This window comes from Mizuhopecten yessoensis, unplaced genomic scaffold, assembly GCF_002113885.1.
Source record: "Mizuhopecten yessoensis strain PY_sf001 unplaced genomic scaffold, ASM211388v2 scaffold6859, whole genome shotgun sequence".
Lineage (NCBI taxonomy): Eukaryota > Metazoa > Mollusca > Bivalvia > Pectinida > Pectinidae > Mizuhopecten > Mizuhopecten yessoensis.
The window spans coordinates 213,524-233,133 of record NW_018406760.1 but is presented as its reverse complement, the minus strand read 5'-3'; the positions used below and the strand labels follow the sequence as shown (position 1 = coordinate 233,133).

At 42.4% G+C, this 19,610-nt stretch overlaps 1 protein-coding gene and 1 long non-coding RNA gene across 2 annotated transcripts in view; one reads left to right on the top strand and one right to left on the bottom strand.

Annotated features, from left to right (window-relative positions):
* Positions 1-19,610, bottom strand: part of LOC110452729 (protein FAM172A-like) — a 67,391-nt gene that overhangs the window by 14,906 nt on the left and 32,875 nt on the right. The window contains exon 5 of the mRNA XM_021501377.1: positions 13,297-13,362. Coding sequence (XP_021357052.1) covers positions 13,297-13,362 — 66 coding nt within the window. The remainder of the gene's footprint in view (positions 1-13,296; positions 13,363-19,610) is intronic.
* Positions 57-2,173, top strand: LOC110452730. Its single transcript, XR_002463219.1, has 3 exons — positions 57-571; positions 1,011-1,062; positions 1,204-2,173. It is a non-coding gene; the product is annotated as an uncharacterized LOC110452730 (long non-coding RNA).

Genomic DNA, 19,610 nt, shown 5'->3' with positions numbered 1-19,610 from the left:
ATATGGTACTTACTGGGAGTGTGATTATGAAGGTTGACTGTGATATTAATTGGGAGTGTGAATCTGTAGGTTGACTGTAGTTCCTTAATGGAGTGTGATTCTGTAGGTTGACTGTGGTACTTATTGGGAGTATGATTCTGTAGGTTGACTGTGGTACTTAATGGGAATGTGATTCTGTAGGTTGCCTGTGATATTTACTGGGAGTGTGATTCTGTAGGTTGACTGTGGTATACTTACTGGGAGGTTGACTGTGGTACTAAATGGGAGTGTGATTCTGTAGGTTGACTGTGGTACTAACTGGGAGTGCGATTCTGTAGGTTGACTGTGTAACTTATTGGGAATGTAATTCTGTAGGTTGACTATGGTATACTTAGTGGGAGTGTGATTCTGTAGGCTGACTGTGGTACTTACTGGTAGTGTGATTCTTTAGGCAGACTGTGGTACTTACTGGGAGTGTGGTTCTGTAGGCTGTCTGTGGTATACTTACTGGGAGTGTGGGTCTGTAGGCTGACTGTGGTATACTTACTTGGAGTGTGGGTCTGTAGGTTGACTGTGGTATACTTACTGGGAGGTTGACTGTGGTATTGACTGGGAGTGTGATTCTGTAGGTTGACTGTGTTACTTATTGGGAATGTTATTCTGTAGGTTGACTATGGTATACTTACTCGAAGAGTGATTATGTAGGTTGTCTGTGGTATACTTACTGGGAGGTTGACTGTGGTATTGACTGGGAGTGTGATTCTGTAGGTTGACTGTGGTACTTATTGGGAATGTTATTCTGTAGGTTGACTCTGGTATACTTACTCGAAGTGTGATTATGTAGGTTGTCTGTGGTATACTTACTGGGAGGTTGACTGTGGTATTGACTGGGAGTGTGATTCTGTAGGTTGACATGTTAATCTGTAGGTTGACTATGGTATACTTACACTGGGAGTGTGGGTCTGTAGGTTGACTGTGGTACCTACTGGGAGTGTGGGTCTGTAGGTTGACTGTGGTATACTTACTCGGAGTGTTGGTCTGTAGGCTGACTGTGGTATACTTACTGTGAGTGTGATTATATAGGTTGACTGTGGTATTTACTGGGAGTGTGATCATGTAGGTTGACTGTGGTATACTTACTGGGAGTGTTGTTCTGTAGGCTGACTGTGGTATACTTACTTGGAGTGTGGGTCTGTAGGTTGACTGTGGTATACTTACTGGGAGGTTGACTGTGGTATTGACTGGGAGTGTGATTCTGTAGGTTGACTGTGTTACTTATTGGGAATGTTATTCTGTAGGTTGACTATGGTATACTTACTCGAAGAGTGATTATGTAGGTTGTCTGTGGTATACTTACTGGGAGGTTGACTGTGGTACTAACTTGGAGTGTGATTTTGTAGGTTGACTGTGGTACTTACTGGAAGTGTTATTCTGTAGGTTGACTGTGGTACTAACTGGGAGTGTTGATCTGTAGGCTGACTGTGGTATAATTATTGTGAGTGTGATTATATAGGTTGACTGTGGTATTTACTGAGAGTGTGATTCTGTAGGTTGACTGTGGTACTTACTGGGAGTGTGATTCTGTAGGTTGAATGTGGTACTAACTGTGAGTGTGGGTCTGTAGGTTGACTGTGGTATACTTACTCGGGGTGTTGGTCTGTAGGCTGACTGTGGTATACTTATTCGGAGTGTTGGTCTATAGTCGGGCTGTGGTAGTAACTGTGAGTGTGGGTCTGTAGGTTGACTGTGGTACTTACTGGGAGTGTAGGTCTTTAGGTTGACTTTGGTACTGACTGGGAGTGTGGGTCTGTAGGTTGACTGTGGTACTGACAGGGATTGTGGGTCATTATGTTGACTTTGGTACTGACTGGGAGTGTGATTATGAAGGTTGACTGTGATACTTACTGGGAGTGTGATTCTGTAGGTTGACTATAGTTCCTTAATGGGAGTGTGATTCTGTAGGTTGACTGTGGTACTTAATGGGGGGGGTGATTCTGTAGGTTGACTGTGGGACTTATTGGGAATGTGATACTGTTGGCTGTTTGCGGTACTTACTGGGAGTGTGGTTCTGTAGGCTGTCTGTGGTATACTTACTGGGAGTGTGGGTCTGTAGGTTGACTGTGGTACCTACTGGGAGTGTGGGTCTGTAGGTTGACTGTGGTACCTACTGGGAGTGTGGGTCTGTAGGTTGACTGTGGTACTTACTGGGAGTGTGGGTCTTGAGGTTGACTTTGGTACTGACTGGGAGTGTGATTATGAAGGTTGACTGTGATTCTTACTGGGAGTGTGATTCTGTAGGTTGAATATGGTACTTACTGGGATTGTGATTATGAAGGTTGACTGTGATACTTGTATACTTACTGGGAGGTTGACTGTGGTACTAACTGGGAGTGAGATTATGTAGGTTGACTGTGGTACTAACTGGGAGTGTGATTATGTAGGTTGACTGTGGTACTAACTGGGAGTGTTGGTCTGTAGGATGACTTTGGTACTAACTGGGAGCGTTGGTCTGTAGGCTGACTGTGGTATACTTACTGTGAGTGTGATTATATAGGTTGACTGTGGTATTGACTGGGAGTGTGATTCTGTAGGTTGACATGTTAATCTGTAGGTTGACTATGGTATACTTACTCGAAGTGTGATTATGTAGGTTGTCTGTGGTATACTTACTGGGAGGTTGACTGTGGTATTGACTGGGAGTGTGATTCTGTAGGTTGTCTGTGGTATACTTACTGGGAGGTTGACTGTGGTACTAACTGGGAGTGTGATTATGTAGGTTGACTGTGGTATACTTATTGTGAGTGTGATTATATAGGTTGACTGTGGTATTTACTGAGAGTGTGATTCTGTAGGTTGACTGTGGTACTTACTGGTAGTGTGATTCTTTAGGCTGACTGTGGTACTTACTGGGAGTGTGGTTATGTAGGCTGTCTGTGGTATACTTACTGGGAGTGTGGGTCTGTAGGTTGACTGGTACGAGTGTGATTCTGTAGGTTGACTGTGGTACTTACTGGGATTGTGATACTGTTGGCTGTTTGCGGTACTTACTGGGAGTGTGGTTCTGTAGGCTGTCTGTGGTATACTTACTGTAGTCGGTCTGTGGTAGTAACTGTGAGTGTGGGGCTGTAGGTTGACTGTGGTACTTACTGGTAGCGTGATTCTTTAGGCTGACTGTGGTACTTAATGGGAGTGTGGTTATGTAGGCTGTCTGTGGTATACTTACTGTAGTCGGTCTGTGGTAGTAACTGTGAGTGTGGGGCTGTAGGTTGACTGTGGTATACTTACTCGGAGTGTTGGTCTTGGCTGTTTGTGGTACTTACTGGGAGTATGGTGGTTATGTAGGCTGTCTGTGGTATACTTACTGTAGTCGGTCTGTGGTAGTAACTGTGAGTGTGGGGCTGTAGGTTGACTGTGGTATACTTACTATACTTACTCGAAGTGTGATTATGTAGGTTGTCTGTGGTATACTTACTGGGAGTGTGTGTCTGTAGGCTGACTGTGGTGTACTTACTGGGAGTGTGATTACATAGGTTGAATGTGGTATTTACTGGGAGTGTGATTATGTGGGTTGACTGGGGTATACTTACTGGGAGGGTGCGTCTTTAGGTTGACTGTGGTACTGTGGGTCTGTAGGTTGACTGTAGTATACTTACTGGGAGTGTGATACTGTTGGCTGTTTGTGGTACTTACTGTAGGCTGACTGTGGTATACTTACTGGGAGTGTGATTGTAGGTTGACTGTGGTATACTTAATGGGAGTGTTGGTCAGTAGGCTGACTGTGGTCTACTTACTGGGAGTGTGGGTCTGTAGGCTGACTGTGGTGTACTTACTGGGAGTGTGATTATATAGGTTGAATGTGGTATTTACTGGGAGTGTGATTATGTGGGTTGACTGGGGTATACTTACTGGGAGGGTGCGTCTTTAGGTTGACTGTGGTACTGTGGGTCTGTAGGTTGACTGTAGTATACTTACTGGGAGTGTGGGTCTGTAGGCTGACTGTGGTATAGGGAGTGTTGGTCTGTAGGCTGACTGTGGTATACTTATTCGGATTGTTGGTCTGTAGTCGGTCTGTGGTAGTAACTGTGAGTGTGGGGCTGTAGGTTGACTGTGGTACTTACTGGTAGTGTGATTCTTTAGGTTGACTGTGGTACTTACTGGGAGACTGGGTCTGTAGGCTGACTGTGGTACTTACTGGGAGTGTGTTTATGTAGGCTGTCTGTGGTATACTTACTGTAGTCGGTCTGTGGTAGTAACTGTGAGTATTATGTAGGTTGACTGTGGTATACTTATTGTGAGTGTGATTATTTATGTTGACTGTGGTATTTACTGGGAGTGTGGGTCTTTAGGTTGACTGTGGTACTGACTGGGAGAGTGGGTCTGTAGGTTGACTGTGGTACTTCCTGGGAGTGTGGGTCTTTAGGTTGACTTTGGTACTGACTGTGAGTGTGGGTCTGTAGATTGACTGTGGTATACTTACTGGAAGTGTTAGTCTGTAGGCTGACTGTGGTATACTTATTCGGATTGTTGGTCTGTAGTCGGTCTGTGGTAGTAACTGTGAGTGTGGGTCTGTAGGTTGACTGTGTTAAACTTACTGGGAGTGTTGGTCTGTAGGCTGGTATTGACTGGGAGTGTGATTCTGTAGGTTGTCTGTGGTATACTTACTGGGAGTGTGATTGTAGGTTGACTGTGGTATACTTAATGGGAGTGTTGGTCAGTAGGCTGACTGTGGTCTACTTACTGGGAGTGTGGGTCTGTAGGCGAAGTGTGATTATGTAGGTTGTCTGTGGCATACTTACTGGGAGGTTGACTGTGGTATTGACTGGGAGTGTGATTCTGTAGGTTGTCTGTGGTATACTTACTGGGAGTGTGGGTCTGTAGGCTGACTGTGGTATAGGGAGTGTTGGTCTGTAGGCTGACTGTGGTATACTTATTCGGAGTGTTGGTCTGTAGTCGGCCTGTGGTAGTAACTGTGAGTGTGGGTCTGTAGGTTGACTATGGTATACATACTGGGATTGTGATACTGTTGGCCGTTTGTGGTACTTACTGGGAGTATGGGTCTGTAGGCTGACTTGAGTGTGGGTCTGTAGGTTGACTGTGTTAAACTTACTGGGAGTGTTGGTCTGTAGGTTGACTGTGGTACTTACTGGGAGTGTGATTCTTTAGGCTGACTGTGGTACTTACTGGGAGGGTGGTTATGTAGGCTGTCTGTGGTATACTTACTGTAGTCGGTCTGTGGTAGTAACTGTTAGTGTGGGTCTGTAGGTTGACTGTGGTTTACTTACTGGAAGTGTTAGTCTGTAGGCTGACTGTGGTACACTTACTGGAAGTGTGGGTCTGTAGGTTGACTGTGGTATACTTGGGAGTGTGGGTCTGTAGGTTGACTGTGGTATACTTAATGGGAGACTGGGAGTGTGGGTCTTTAGGTTGACTTTGGTACTGACTGGGAGAGTGGGTCTGTAGGTTGACTGTGGTACTGACAGGGATTGTGGGTCTTTATGTTGACTTTGGTACTGACTGGGAGTGTACGTCTGTAGGTTTACTGTAGTATACTTACTGGGATTGTGATACTGTTGGCTGTTTGCGGTACTTACTGGGAGTGTGGTTCTGTAGGCTGTCTGTGGTATACTTACTGGGAGTGTGGGTCTGTAGGCTGACAGTGGTGTACTTACTGGGAGTGTGATTCTGTAGGTTGAATGTGGTACTAACTGTGAGTGTGGGTCTGTAGGTTGACTGTGGTATTTACTGGGAGTGTGATTCTGTAGGTTGACTGTAGTTCCTTAATGGGAGTGTGATTCTGTAGGTTGACTGTGGTACTTAATGGGGGGGTGATTCTGTAGGTTGTGTAGGTTGCCTGTGATATTTACTGGGAGTGTGATTCTGTAGGTTGTCTGTGGTATTCTTACTGGGAGGTTGACTGTGGTACTAACTGGGAGTGTGATTATGTAGGTAGACTGTGGTACTAACTGGGGGTGTTGGTCTGTAGGATGACATTGGTACTAACTGGGAGTGTTGGTTTGTAGGCTGACTGTGGTATACTAACTCTGAGTGTGATTATATAGGCTGACTGTGGTATTGACTGGGAGTGTGATTCTGTAGGTTGACTGTGGTACTTACTGGGAGGGTTATTCTGTAGGTTGACTGTGGTACTAACTGGGAGGGTTGGTCTGTAGGCTGACTGTGGTATACTTATTGAGAGTGTGATTATTTAGGTTGACTGTGGTATTTACTGGGAGTGTGATTCTCTAGGTTGACTGTGGTACTTACTGGGAGTGTTATTCTGTAGGTTGACTGAGGTACTAACTGGGAGTGTTGGTCTGTAGGCTGACTGTGGTATACTTATTGTGAGTGTGATTATTTAGGTTGACTGTGGTATTTACTGGGAGTGTGATTCTGTAGGTTGACTGTGGTACTTACTGGGAGTGTGATTCTGTAGGTTGACTATGGTACTAACTGGGAGTGTGGGTCTGTAGGTTGACTGTGGTATACTTACTGGCAGTGTGATTATGTAGGTTGACTGTGGTATACTTACTGGGAATGTGGTACTGTAGGTTGACGTGGTACTAACTGTGATTGCTGGTCTTTAGGTTGACTGTGGTATACTTACCTGGATTGTGATACTGTTGGCTGTTTGTGGTACTTACTGGGTGTGTGGGTCTGTAGGCTGACTGTGGTATACTTATTCGGAGTGTGGGTCTTTAGGTTGACTGTGCTACTGACTGGGAGTGTGCATGGGTCTGTAAGTTGACTGTAGTATACTTACTGGGAGTGTGATACTGTTGGCTGTTTGTGGTACTTACTGGGAGTGTGATATGGTACTAACTGTGAGTGGGGGTCTGTAGGGTGAGATGTGGTACTTACTGGGTGTGGGGGTCTGTAGGTTGAATGTGGTACTACTTACTGGGAGTGAGAGTCTGTAGGTTGAGATGTGGTACTTACTGGGTGTGGGGGTCTGTAGGCTGACTGTAGTATTCTTATTCGGAGTGTTGGTCTTTAGGCTGACTGTGGTATACTTATTCGAAGTGTTGGTCTGTAGTCTGACTGTGGTATACTAACTGTGAGTGTAGGTCTGTAGGTTTACTGCTTAATGGGAGTGTGATTCTGTAGGTGGACTTTGGTACTGACTGGGAGTGTGCATGGGTCTGTAAGTTGACTGTAGTATCCTTACTGGGAGTGTGATACTGTCGGCTGTTTGTGGTACTTGCTGGGAGTGTGGGTCTTTGTGTTGACTTTGGTACTGGCTGGGAGTGTAGGTCTTTAGGTTGACTGGGCTACTGACTGGGAGTGTGCAGGGGTCTGTAAGTTGACTGTAGTTTACTTACTGGGAGTGTGGGTATGTAGGTTGAATGTGGTACTAACTGTGAGTGTGGGTCTGTAGGTTGAGATGTGGTACTTACTGGGTGTGTGGGTCTTGAGGTTGACTTTGGTACTGACTGGGTGTGTGGGTCTGTAGGTTGACTGTGGTACTTACAGGGAGTGTGGGTCTTTATGTTGACTTTGGTACTGACTGGGAGTGTATGTCTGTAGGTTTACTGTAGTATACTTACTGGGATTGTGATACTGTTGGCTGTTTGCGGTACTTACTGGGAGTGTGGTTCTGTAGGCTGTCTGTGGTATACTTACTGGGAGTGTGGGTCTGTAGGCTGAATGTGGTGTACTTACTGGGAGTGTGATTCTGTAGGTTAAATATGGTACTAACTGGGAGTGTGATTCTGAAGGTTGACTGTGGTACTAACTGGGAGTGTGATTCTGTAGGTTGACTGTGGTATACTTACTGGGAGTGTGATTCTGTAGGTTGCCTGTGATATTTACTGGGAATGTGATTCTGTAGTTTGTCTGTGGTATGCTTACTGGGAGGTTGACTGTGGTACTAACTGGGAGTGTGATTCTGTAGGTTGACTGTGGTACTTACTGGGAGTGTTATTCTGTAGGTTGACTGTGGTACTTACTGGGAGTTTGATTCTGTAGGTTGAATGTGGTACTAACTGGGAGCGTTGGTCTGTAGGCTGACTGTGGTATACTTACTGGGAGTCTGGGAGTGTTATTCTGTAGGTTGACTGTGGTACTTACTGGGAGTATGAGTCTGTAGATTGTGAGTGTGATTATTTAGGTTGACTGTGGTATTTACTGGGAGTGTGATTCTGTAGGTTGACTGTAGTTCCTTAATGGAGTGTGATTCTGCAGGTTGACTGTGGTACTTACTGGGAGTGTGATTCTGTAGGTTGAATGTGGTACTCACTGGGAGTGTTGGTCTGTAGGCTGACTGTGGTATACTTACTGGGAGTGTGATTATAAAGGTTGACTGTGTTATTTACTGGGAGTGTGATTATGTAGGTTGACTGTGGTATACTTACTGGGAGTGTGGTTCTGTAGGTTGACGGTGGTACTAACTGTGAGTGTGGGTCTTTAGGTTGACTGTGGTATACTTACTGGGATTGTGATACTGTTGGCTGTTTGTGGTTGTTACTGGGAGTATGGGTCTGTAGGCTGACTGTGGTATACTTATTTGGAGTGTTGGTCTGTAGTCGGTCTGTGGTAGTAACTGTGAGTGTGGGTCTGTAGGTTGACTGTGGTATACTTACTGGGAGTGTTGGTCTGTAGGCTGACTTTGGTATACTTACTGGGAGTGTGGGTCTGTAGGTTGAATGTGGTACTAACTGTGAGTGTGGGTCTGTAGGTTGACTGTGGTACTTACTGGGAGTGTGGGTCTTTTGGTTGACTTTGGTACTGACTGTGAGTGTGGGTCTGTAGGTTGACTGTGGTACTTACTGGGAGTGTGGGTCTTTATGTTGACTTTGGTACTGACTGGGAGTGTGAATATGTAGATTGACTGTGGTATACTTACTGGGAGTGTGATTCTGTAGGTTGAATATGGTACTTACTGGGAGTGTGATTATGAAGGTTGACTGTGATACTTACTGGGAGTGTGATTCTGTAGGTTGAATGTGGTACTAACTGTGAGTGTGGGTCTGTAGGTTGACTGCGGTACTTATTGGGAGTGTGGGTCTTTTGGTTGACTTTGGTACTGACTGGGAGTGTGGGTCTGTAGGTTGACTGTGGTACTTACTGGGAGTGTGGGTCTTTATGTTGACTTTGGTACTGACTGGGAGTGTACGTCTGTAGGTTTACTGTTGTATACTTACTGGGATTGTGATACTGTTGGCTGTTTGCGGTACTTACTGGGAGTGTGATTCTGTAGGCTGATGGTACTGACTGGGAGTGTACATCTGTAGGTTTACTGTTGTATACTTACGGGGATTGTGATACTGTTGGCCGTTTGCGGTACTTACTGGCAGTGTGATTATGTAGGTTGACTGTGGTATCCTTACTGGGATTGTGATACTGTTGGCTGGTTGCGGTACTTACTGGGACGGTACTAACTGGGAGTGTTGGTCTGAAGGCTGACTGTGGTATACTAACTGTGAGTGTGGGTCTGAAGGTTGACTGTGGTACTGACGGGGAGTGTAACTGTGGTACTAACTGGGAGCGTTGGTCTGTAGGCTGACTGTGGGACTTATTGGGAATGTGATTCTGTAGGTTGACTATGTAATACTTACTGGGAGTGTGATTCTGAAGGTTGCCTGTGATATTTACTGGGAGTGTGATTCTGTAGGTTGTCTGTGATATTTACTGGGAGTGTGATTCTGTAGGCTGACTGTGGTACTTACGTCTGTAGGCTGACTGTGGTATACTTACTGTGAGTGTGATTATATAGGTTGCCTGTGGTATTGACTGGGAGTGTGATTCTGTAGGTTCACTGTGTACTAACTGTGAGTGTGGGTCTGTAGGTTGACTGTGGTACTTACTGGGAGGGTGATTCTGAAGGTTGCCTGTGATATTTACTGGGAGCGTGATTCTGTAGGTTGTCTGTGGTATTCTTACTGGGAGGTTGACTGTGGTACTAACTGGGAGCGTTGGTCTGTAGGCTGACTGTGGTATACTTACTGTGAGTGTGATTATATAGGTTGACTGTGGTATTGACTGGGAGCGGGATTCTGTAGGTTGACTGTGGTACTTACTGGGAGTGTGATTCTGTAGGTTCACTGTGGTATACTTACTGGGAGTGTGATACTGTTGGCTGTTTGTGGTAGTAACTGTGATTGTGGGTCTGTAGGTTGACTGTAGTATACTTACTGGGAGTGTTGGTATGGAGGCTGACTGTGGTACTGACTGGGAGTGTGATTATGTAGAGTGACTGTGGTTTACTTACTGGGAGTGTGATTCTGTAGGTTGAATGTGGTACTAATGGTGAGTGTGGGTCTGTAGGTTAACTGTGGAACTTACTGGGAGTGTGGGTCTTTAGGTTGACTGTGGTACTGACTGGGAGTGTGGGTCTTTAGTTTGACTGTAGTATACTCACTGGGATTGTGATACTGTTGGCTGTTTGCGGTACTTACTGGGACTGTGGTTCTGTAGGCTGTCTGTGGTATACTTACTGGGAGTGTGGGTCTGTAGGTTGACTGTGGTACTTACTGGGAGACTGGGTCTGTAGGCTGACTGTGGTACTTACTGGGAGTGTGGGTCTTTATGATGACTTTGGTACTGACTGGGAGTGTAGGTCTGTAGGTTGACTAGTATACTTACTGACTTTGTGATACTGTTGGCTGTTTGCGGTACTTACTGGGAGTGTGGTTCAGTAGGCTGTCTGTGGTATACTTACTGGGAGTGTGGGTCTGTAGGCTGACTGTGGTACTTAATAGGAGTGTGATTCTGTAGGTTGACTGTGGTACTTACTGGGATTGTGATACTGTTGGCTGACTGTGGTATACTTACTGGGAGTGTGATTCTGTAGGCTGACTGTGGTATACTTACTGGGAGTGTGGGTTTTTAGGTTGACTGTGGTACTGACTGGGAGTACTGGTAGTGTGATTCTGTAGGCTGACTGTGGTACTTACTGGGATTGTGGGTCTTGATGCTGACTGTGGTATTGACTGGGAGTGTGATTCTGTAGGCTGATTGTGGTATACTTACTGGAAGTGTGATTCTGTAGGCTGACTGTGGTACTTACTGGTAGTGTGATTCTGTAGGCTGACTGTGGTACTTACTGGGAGTGTGGGTCTTTATGCTGACTGTGGTATTTACTGGGAGTGTGATTATGTAGGTTGAGTGTGGTACTTACTGGGAGTGTGGGTCTTTATGTTGACTTTGGTACTGACTGGGAGTGTGGGTCTTTAGGTTTACTGTGGTACTTACTGGGAGTGTGATTCTGTAGGCTGACTGTGGTACTTACTGGGAGTGTGATTCTGTAGGCTGACTGTGGTACCTACTGGGAGTGTGATTATGTAGGTTGACTGTGGTACTGACTGGGAGTGTAGGTCTGTAGGTTTACTGTGGTACATTGTATACTAATTGGGAGTGTGGGTCTGTAGGCTGACTGTGGTCTTACTGGGAGTGTGGGTCTTTAGGTTGACTGTGGTACTTACTGGGAGTGTGGGTCTTTAGATTGACTGTGGTCTTACTGGGAGTGTGATTCTGTAGGCTGACTGTGGTCTTACTGGTAGTTTGATTCTGTAGGCTGACTGTGGTCTTACTGGAAGTGTGGGTCTTTATGTAAACTGTGGTACTTACTGGGAGTGTGATTCTGTAGGCTGACTGTGGTACTTACTGGAAGTGTGATTATGTAGGTTGACTGTGGTACTGACTGGGAGTGTTGGTCTTTAGGTTGACTGTGGTACTGACTCGGAGTGTAGGTCTGTAGGTTGACTTTGGTACTTACTGGGAGTGTGGGTCTTTAGGTTGACTGTGGTACTGACGGGGAGTGTAGGTCTGTAGGTTGACTTGTACTTACTGGGAGTGTGGGTCTGTAGGTTGACTGTAGTATACTTATTGGGAGTGTGGGTCTGTAGGCTGACTGTGGTCTTACTGAAAGTGTGGGTCATTACGTTGACTTGGGGGTAGGGCTGGCTCAAAATTTTCAAAGTATCAAACTGTCAACTCAAGGTTATAATTCAAATCAAGTTATTAACATGTAATATTCAAAGTATCATTTGCCATTATAAACCATAATAAATTACTTCCAATGGAAATTAAACAAATGTTGGTCCAAAATGTGATTTCCCTATATAAACTATAGTAAAGTTTACCCCCTCCCCAGGGGGAAATGCGAGACCCCAGCGTCATGAAATTCACAATTTCGGTAAAGCACCTTCAGACCCTTCCATATATGAAGAGCATTTGATTCTACCATATCTGGGTCTTCAGAAGAAGATTTTTGAAATTTCAGTCAATTCAACCCTTTTTTGCCCCACCCATCAGCCCTTGGGGGTCAGTCAGGGCTCATATGTGCATACTATCAAACTGCTACCTAATACTGATAATGCTAACCCAAACTGAATTACTTCCAATGGAAATTAGACAAATGTTGGTCCAAAATGTGATTTCCCTATATAAACTATAGTAATGTTTACCCTTCCCAGGGGGAAACGCGATACCCCAGGGTCAAGAAATTCATAATTTTGGTAAAGCACTTTAAGACCCTTCCATATATGAATTGACCCTTTTTGGCCCCGCCCCTCAGGCCCCTGGTGGCTTGGGACTAAACCGGCCACTATTTTTGTTGACCTTTGTCCATGGAAGGTCCCTGCAAAATTTCATTGAAAATGGTTCAGGGGTTTTGGAGAAGAAGTCGAAAATGTAAACTGTTTATGGACGGACGACGATGAACGCCGGACGACGACGGACAATAGGCGATCGCAATAGGTCATTTGAGACTTTGTCTCAGGTGACCTAAAAATGTTACATGCCCAGCTAGTGTTTGTCGCCAAATCAGCAGTCATGACCACAGATTACCGATTTTAATAATTTAAGAGAAGGTAAAAATTGTGTCGCCAAAGAATTTCATTCTTTGTTGTTATTTAAACTTCAATCTTATCATATATGACAGACGACTCAAAATAAAACTATTTGAAGGGAGGTAATCCAATATGGCGGACCAGAAACTCAGGAACGATAACCCAATAATGACTTGTTCCTGCGTATAGTGCGCACCCCCTTTTTGACATGACAATATTTACCTAAAAAAGTTTGCACTATACGCGCAAATTTACGGTACTTACTGGGAGTGTGAGTCTGTAGGCTGACTGTGGTACTGACTGGGAGTGTGGGTCTGTAGGTTGACTGTGGTATACTTACTGGGAGTGTGGGTTTTTAGGTTGACTGTGGTACTGACTGGGAGTTTGGGTCTGTAGGTTGACTGTGGTATACTTACTGGGAGTGTGGGTTTTTAGTTTGACTGTGGTACTGATTGGGAGTGTGGGTCTGTAGGTTGACTGTGGTATACTTACTGGGAGTGTGGGTTTGTCGGTTGGCTTTTGTACTTACTGGGAGTTCGAGTTTCTGTAGTTCACAGTCCTTTTCTAGCATACTGTATACATTTTCTGTGATGATCTACAATTTAAGATATATATTATTTAAAAACCAAATTAATTCAGCATGGCATACTAAAGCTTTAGATTAGTTACATATCAAGATTATGGAAAACTATTGTTTCAGGTTTGTACAAAAAGTTGATAAGTATTATGATATGTATTATAAATATCTTGACCCTTGTATGATTATATGTACTTTTGTATCATTACGTCACAACACTTGTGATACACAGTACTAGCATTAATGATCATGCATTTTATAGTTATTTTGCATTGTTGAGATGTAAAGTGGAAATAAGTACATTAATAAAGCATCATATCTTGCCATGTCATCAACAACACTAATTACTACTCAAATAAATTATGCTAGTTTTAAATGAGAAATTATACTTTTGTTAATTTCTCTATATAGATAAAGCATCTGGCCTTACTCCTAGAGCAAAATCCTGAGGCCCAGGGGCATAAAATTCACAACTTTTATGAAAGATTCACCCCTACGCTGCAATAATCCTGCTTGAAACTGTAGCCTAGTTTCCAGCATTTTTTGGTTAATCAAAGTGGGTAATTTTGGCATCACAAGTGATACAAATCCCCTTGCATTCACTCATTGTGACATAATCATGGAAGAGGAAATGAAGTCGCTAGAGCGATGACAAAGTTGTTTCTAAAAATAGTAACAGTGTCCTTGACCTTCAATGTAGAAACCCAAAAGGAGAAGATGTTCAAGGCATTGTCATACCAAACACTTGTATGAGTTTTATGAAATTCCGTTGAAAAATGAAGTCGTTAGAGCGATGACAAAGTTTTTTTGTAAAAATAGTAAGTGACCCTGACCTTCAACATAGAAACCCAAAATGCGAACTTGTTCAAGGTATTGTCATACTAAATGCTTGAATGAAGTATCATGAAACTCCATTGAGGAATGAAGTTGCTAGAGCGATGACAAACAGTGTAACATATATGTACATACGTAGGTATAAGGGCAGAATCCTATCCCCTTGAACTTTCATTGCGAGGGGATCATAAAATTTAGCCATTTTTTCAACTTTGTCCCTAGCGCCCTAGACAGCATGAAAAAAAAACTAGACAGCATGAAAAAAGGGTGACTCGCACATTAAGCTAAACTGGTATTTCAAGAAAACATGATATTAACTGAAAAGCTATATTATGTGACAAAACATTGAGTGGAAAGTATATAGCTGTTCTATCAAACTTCAAACAGTCATATCCTATGATAACAATTCTGACAAAGATTGATTGATTTTTAACTGAAAATCAACAAATCAATTCTGAAAGTGTTATTTCTCTATTTTAACTATAATTGTAGAATTTACTCCCTCTGGAGGGGGTATAATGGATGACTAGTGATTAATAAATTCACAATTATGATAAAGTACCATTACATTAGACCTTTCTTCCATGAAGAGTTTGTTTCAAAGATTTCTCAATCTGAAAAAGTTTTTCACAAATCTAACCAATTTTCCATGTGTGACCTGCAAAACTCTTGTACTCTCACCTTTGGGATTTGCCCTTCTACAATTATTTTTTTTAGCATATACCTTACTTTTAAGCAGAAAACATGAGAAAATTAAGAATGCAAAGTAAATGGTATGACCATGTGCTTATTTCTTTTGCTAAGGTCAATCAAAGATACAAATTTTGTGATACTTTCAAGAAATTTGTCATTTTGATCATTCCCTTAGTGTGTCATATCAGAAATCTATGATTTTTTGCAAAATTCGTAATTTTTCTTCTAACTTATTGAAGTAAAAATTATTTAAATTGTATTTTGATCTCTGAAAAGCAGTTTAAGTTACCCCTACATCTTATTTTAATTTTTAAAATCCTCATTTTTTCACCAGTTTTTGCTAATTGATATAGAAAGTTCTGATGACTAACATTTTGTAATATTCAGTAGGTCGAAAGAAATGCTTCTCTCTTCTTAAAACACCCCAAAAATGATGGGTCTGTGTTCTTCTTTTCTACCATATTAGGCTTTTATCCCATTATGCTATTGGCTAAATATCACCATCTTTGGCCTATTAGTTAAAGTGAAGATGTCGTTTAAAAATAAGAGGCATATTTATACTACAAATTTTTCCAAATATTGTTGCCATCTCTCAGCAACATCCTTACATTATTGAGTCCCATGCTCTGTCCCCATATATATGGGATGGGGGCATGGTTTATACAATATTGAATCATATTGGGCCAAGGATATGCTTTATATCAAATTAAAAAGCTATAGAATAAAAATCCTTACCTATGGCTCTTTGTTATTCAAAATAGCCTGTTACAAGATTTTAACACCGTGACCTTGAAAGTCTAGCAAAGTCATTTAGTTGAAAAACTTGGTTGTCATTTTTCCCAATATCATCACCTTGTGGCTCTTCGCGATCGTTATTGTTGTTAAATATCACAACTTTGTGCCTTTCACTTCTTCAAAAGAAGCTGTATGCAGTTTTTGCCATATTCTACCCCTGTGAGCTTGAAAGAAGGTTGAGGTAATTTTTAATATCAAACTTTGTCAATCTCCATCCATGAAGGTACCAGCGTAATATTATATGATTCTATGCCTTTAGGTTCTTCAGAGGAAGTCGTTTTAAGTGTTTGACATATTTGTCCGATTGAGCTTTTACCTAAATCTGGAACCATCTTTCCAAAGAATAAACTCATTCCATAACAAGAGGCCCAGGGGGCCTGTACGGCTCACCTGGATATGTTTAAAGTACTTGTTATGAGGTAAAGATATAGCACTCCATGGTAGGTACTGTATGTACATATGAAATTTCAGAAAGATCAATCTAGTTTTTCTGGAGATATATAGCCAGAACAAACTTCAGATGTCAAAATTCAATATGGTGGCTTGGTAGCCATCTTGTTTAAATGAATACACCCTTATCTCTTAACAGGCACTACTAGACACTTGATGGAGACAAAATTGGGATAAAATCTGGTAATCCCTATGGTAGAAGGAGGATTTCAAAGGTTTCACCTCTATTTCCCCCATTTGGCCACGCCCCTCTGCTCCCTTGGGGGCTAAACCCACTGTTTTTACGAAATTGAGTGCCCTTGGCCTATTAGGATCATCCAGATCAAATTGGGATGAAATCCCTTCATCCCTATGGTAGAAGAAGAAAGTTTTAAACCTTTTTCCCCTATTCAAACACACCCCTCTGCCCCCAAGGGGCCCACACCCATCATTTATACAAAAATGAGTCCCCTTGGCCTAAGGATATTCCAGACCGAATTGGGATAAAATCTCTTAATTTCTACAGTAGAAGAAGGATTTTAAAGGGTTACCTCTATTTCCCATATTCAGACCCATCCTTCTTCCCCCATTGGGGCCATACCCACTGTTTATATCAAATTGAGTCCCATAAGACCAAGGAGGCTTCAGAGGAAATTCAGATAAAATCCCTTTATCCCCACGGTAGAATAAGGATTTTAAAGTTTTACCTCNAAGGGGGGGAAGGGGGGAGGGCAACCCACCATTTATACAAAATACCAAATTGGGATGAAATACCTTTATCCCTATGGTAGAAAAAAGATTTTAAAGGTTTACCTCTATTTCCCCTATTCGACCCCACCACTCTGCCCCAAGAAGGTGTCACTATTATTAACGTTAATATAAAATTGAGTCCCCTTGGCCTAAGGATGCTCAAAACCATATTGGGATGAAATCCCTTTATCCTTATGGTAGAATAAGGATTTTAAAGGTTTACTTTTATTTCCCCTTTTCAGCCCCGCTCCTCTGTCCCCAGGGGAGCCACACCCAATTTATACAAAATTGAGTCCCCTTGGGCCAACGATGCTCCAGACCAAATTGGGATAAAATACCTTTATCCCTATGGTAGGAAAAGGATTTTAAAGGTTTACCTCTATTTCCCCTATTGGGCCCTACCACTCTGCCCCAAGAAGGTGTCACCATTAAAATTAATATAAAATTGAGTCCCCTTGGCCTAAGGATGCTCAAAACCATATTGGGATGAAATCTCTTTATTCCTATGGTAGAAGAAGGATTTTAAAGGTTTACTTCTATTTCCCCTTTTCGGCCCCGCTCCTCTGCCCCCAGGGGGGCCACACCCAATTTATACAATATTGAGTACCCTTGGGCCAAAGATTCTCCAGACCAAATTGGGATAAAATACCTTTATCCCTATGGTAAGAGAAGGATTTTAAAGGTTTATCTCTATTTCCCCTACTGGGCCCCACCCCTCTGACCCCAGGGGGGCCACACTCACCGTTTATACAAAATTGAGTCCCCTTGGCCCAAGGATGCCCCAGACTAAATTAGGATAAAATTCCTTAATCCCTACGGTAGAAGACGGAATTTAAAGGTTACCTCTATTTCCTATATTCTGCCAGATCTCTCTGCCCCAAAAGGGGCCACCATTTATATAAAGTGAGGTGCCCTTATCCTAAGGATGGCCAGACCAAATTGGGATAAAATACCTTTATCCCTATGGTAGGAGAAGGATTTTAAAGGTTTATCGCTATTTCCCCTACTGGGCCCCACCCCTCTGACCCCAGGGGGGCCACACCCACCGTTTATACAAAGTTGAGTCCCCTTGGCTCAAGGATGCTCCAGACTAAATTAGAATAAAATTCCTTAATCCCTACGGTAGAAGAAGGAATTTAAAGGTTACCTCTATTTCCCATATTCTGCCTGATCTCTCTGCCCCAAAAGGGGCCACCATTTATATAAAGTGAGGTGCCCTTATCCTAAGGATGGCCAGACCAAATTGGGATAAAATACCTTTATCCCTATGGTAGGAGAAGGATTTTAAAGGTTTATCGCTATTTCCCCTACTGGGCCCCACCCCTCTGACCCCAGGGGGGCCACACCCACCGTTTATACAAAGTTGAGTCCCCTTGGCTCAAGGATGCTCCAGACTAAATTAGAATAAAATTCCTTAATCCCTACGGTAGAAGACGGAATTTAAAGGTTACCTCTATTTCCCATATTCTGCCTGATCTCTCTGCCCTAAAAGGGGCCACCATTTATATAAAGTGAGGTGCCCTTACCCTAAGGATGCTCCAGATCAAATTGGAATAAAATACCTTTATCCCTATGGTAGGAAAAGGATTTTAAACGGATGCTGCGGTATATACTAGGTGAGCTTAAAATATTGCAGGAATTAACTGGTATGGACATTTTTCATGTTAGGAAAAGTTCCATGGATTTTTTTCAAGATCAAAGAAAATGTCCATGCAGTTTGTCAATAATCATGGAAATTTTCCACAAACTTCACGAGTAATCTCCACAATATTTGAACGTAAAAAGAAGAACAAAATATACAGTTTGTTGATAACAATGTATTCTGTTTTTTCGTTGTTATTACTGTGGAGATTTCACCAGACTCTTCAGCTTCTGGATGACAACTGGGGTCACATCTTAGAATTTTTGCTGGAATATACCTGTGAAAATTAAATGTCGCAATAAATAACATGTACAATAAATGGTCGGTATCCAAATGATTACATCATCAATCACACTCATATACATTGTATGATTACTAGCTAGTTTAATTACATATAGGAAGAAAAATGTTATGAATGGAACATATTTTCTGCCTGATATATATTTCGTGGCATAAGAGTTTCTGAAAGAAAAAAGAACAATCAACATTTACAACTCAATCATGGAATGATGAAGAAAGGGAAAGAGACCAGACTTTAAGCATTATATTTTAACACTGAACATCCGTTCAGACAAGGAAAAAAGATATAGTTACTCGAATGTAAACATTTTTTCGCAATGTTTGCGAAAAAATGTGTTTTAACATTTGAAAGGAAAAAGTTTGCAGGGGAAAAAATTAATTTGTTCTTTTAAGAATTAATGAAAGTGATACAGAAAAGAAATATATTAAACAATTGATATTAAATTTATCAAAAACATCATCCTTAGAGAGTATGTTCTGGGCGTGATCGTTTAGAAGCTTTGCAATACTTCAAACTCTTTCAAAAGCGCATCAGCTCAAGATTAGGTCCTGTTTACCAAATGGCGACTGGAAGTAGCAAGGCGGATTAGATTGAAACTTCAATTGTGTATATTTCGGCAAGTAAGCATTGTTCAGAAAGCCCGTGTGGTCAGATCATCAAATTTAGTCAGATCAGTCGTTGTTTAGTCCCTATGGTCATTCACATAAAAATTAGGATTATTATATAAACTTATTGTAATTATTCAGTCATGGAGTGTTGATTTGGGCACAGAAAATTGCTTGGCAGTGGTCCTAACAGGAAATCTGGAATGGAAGGCATCTA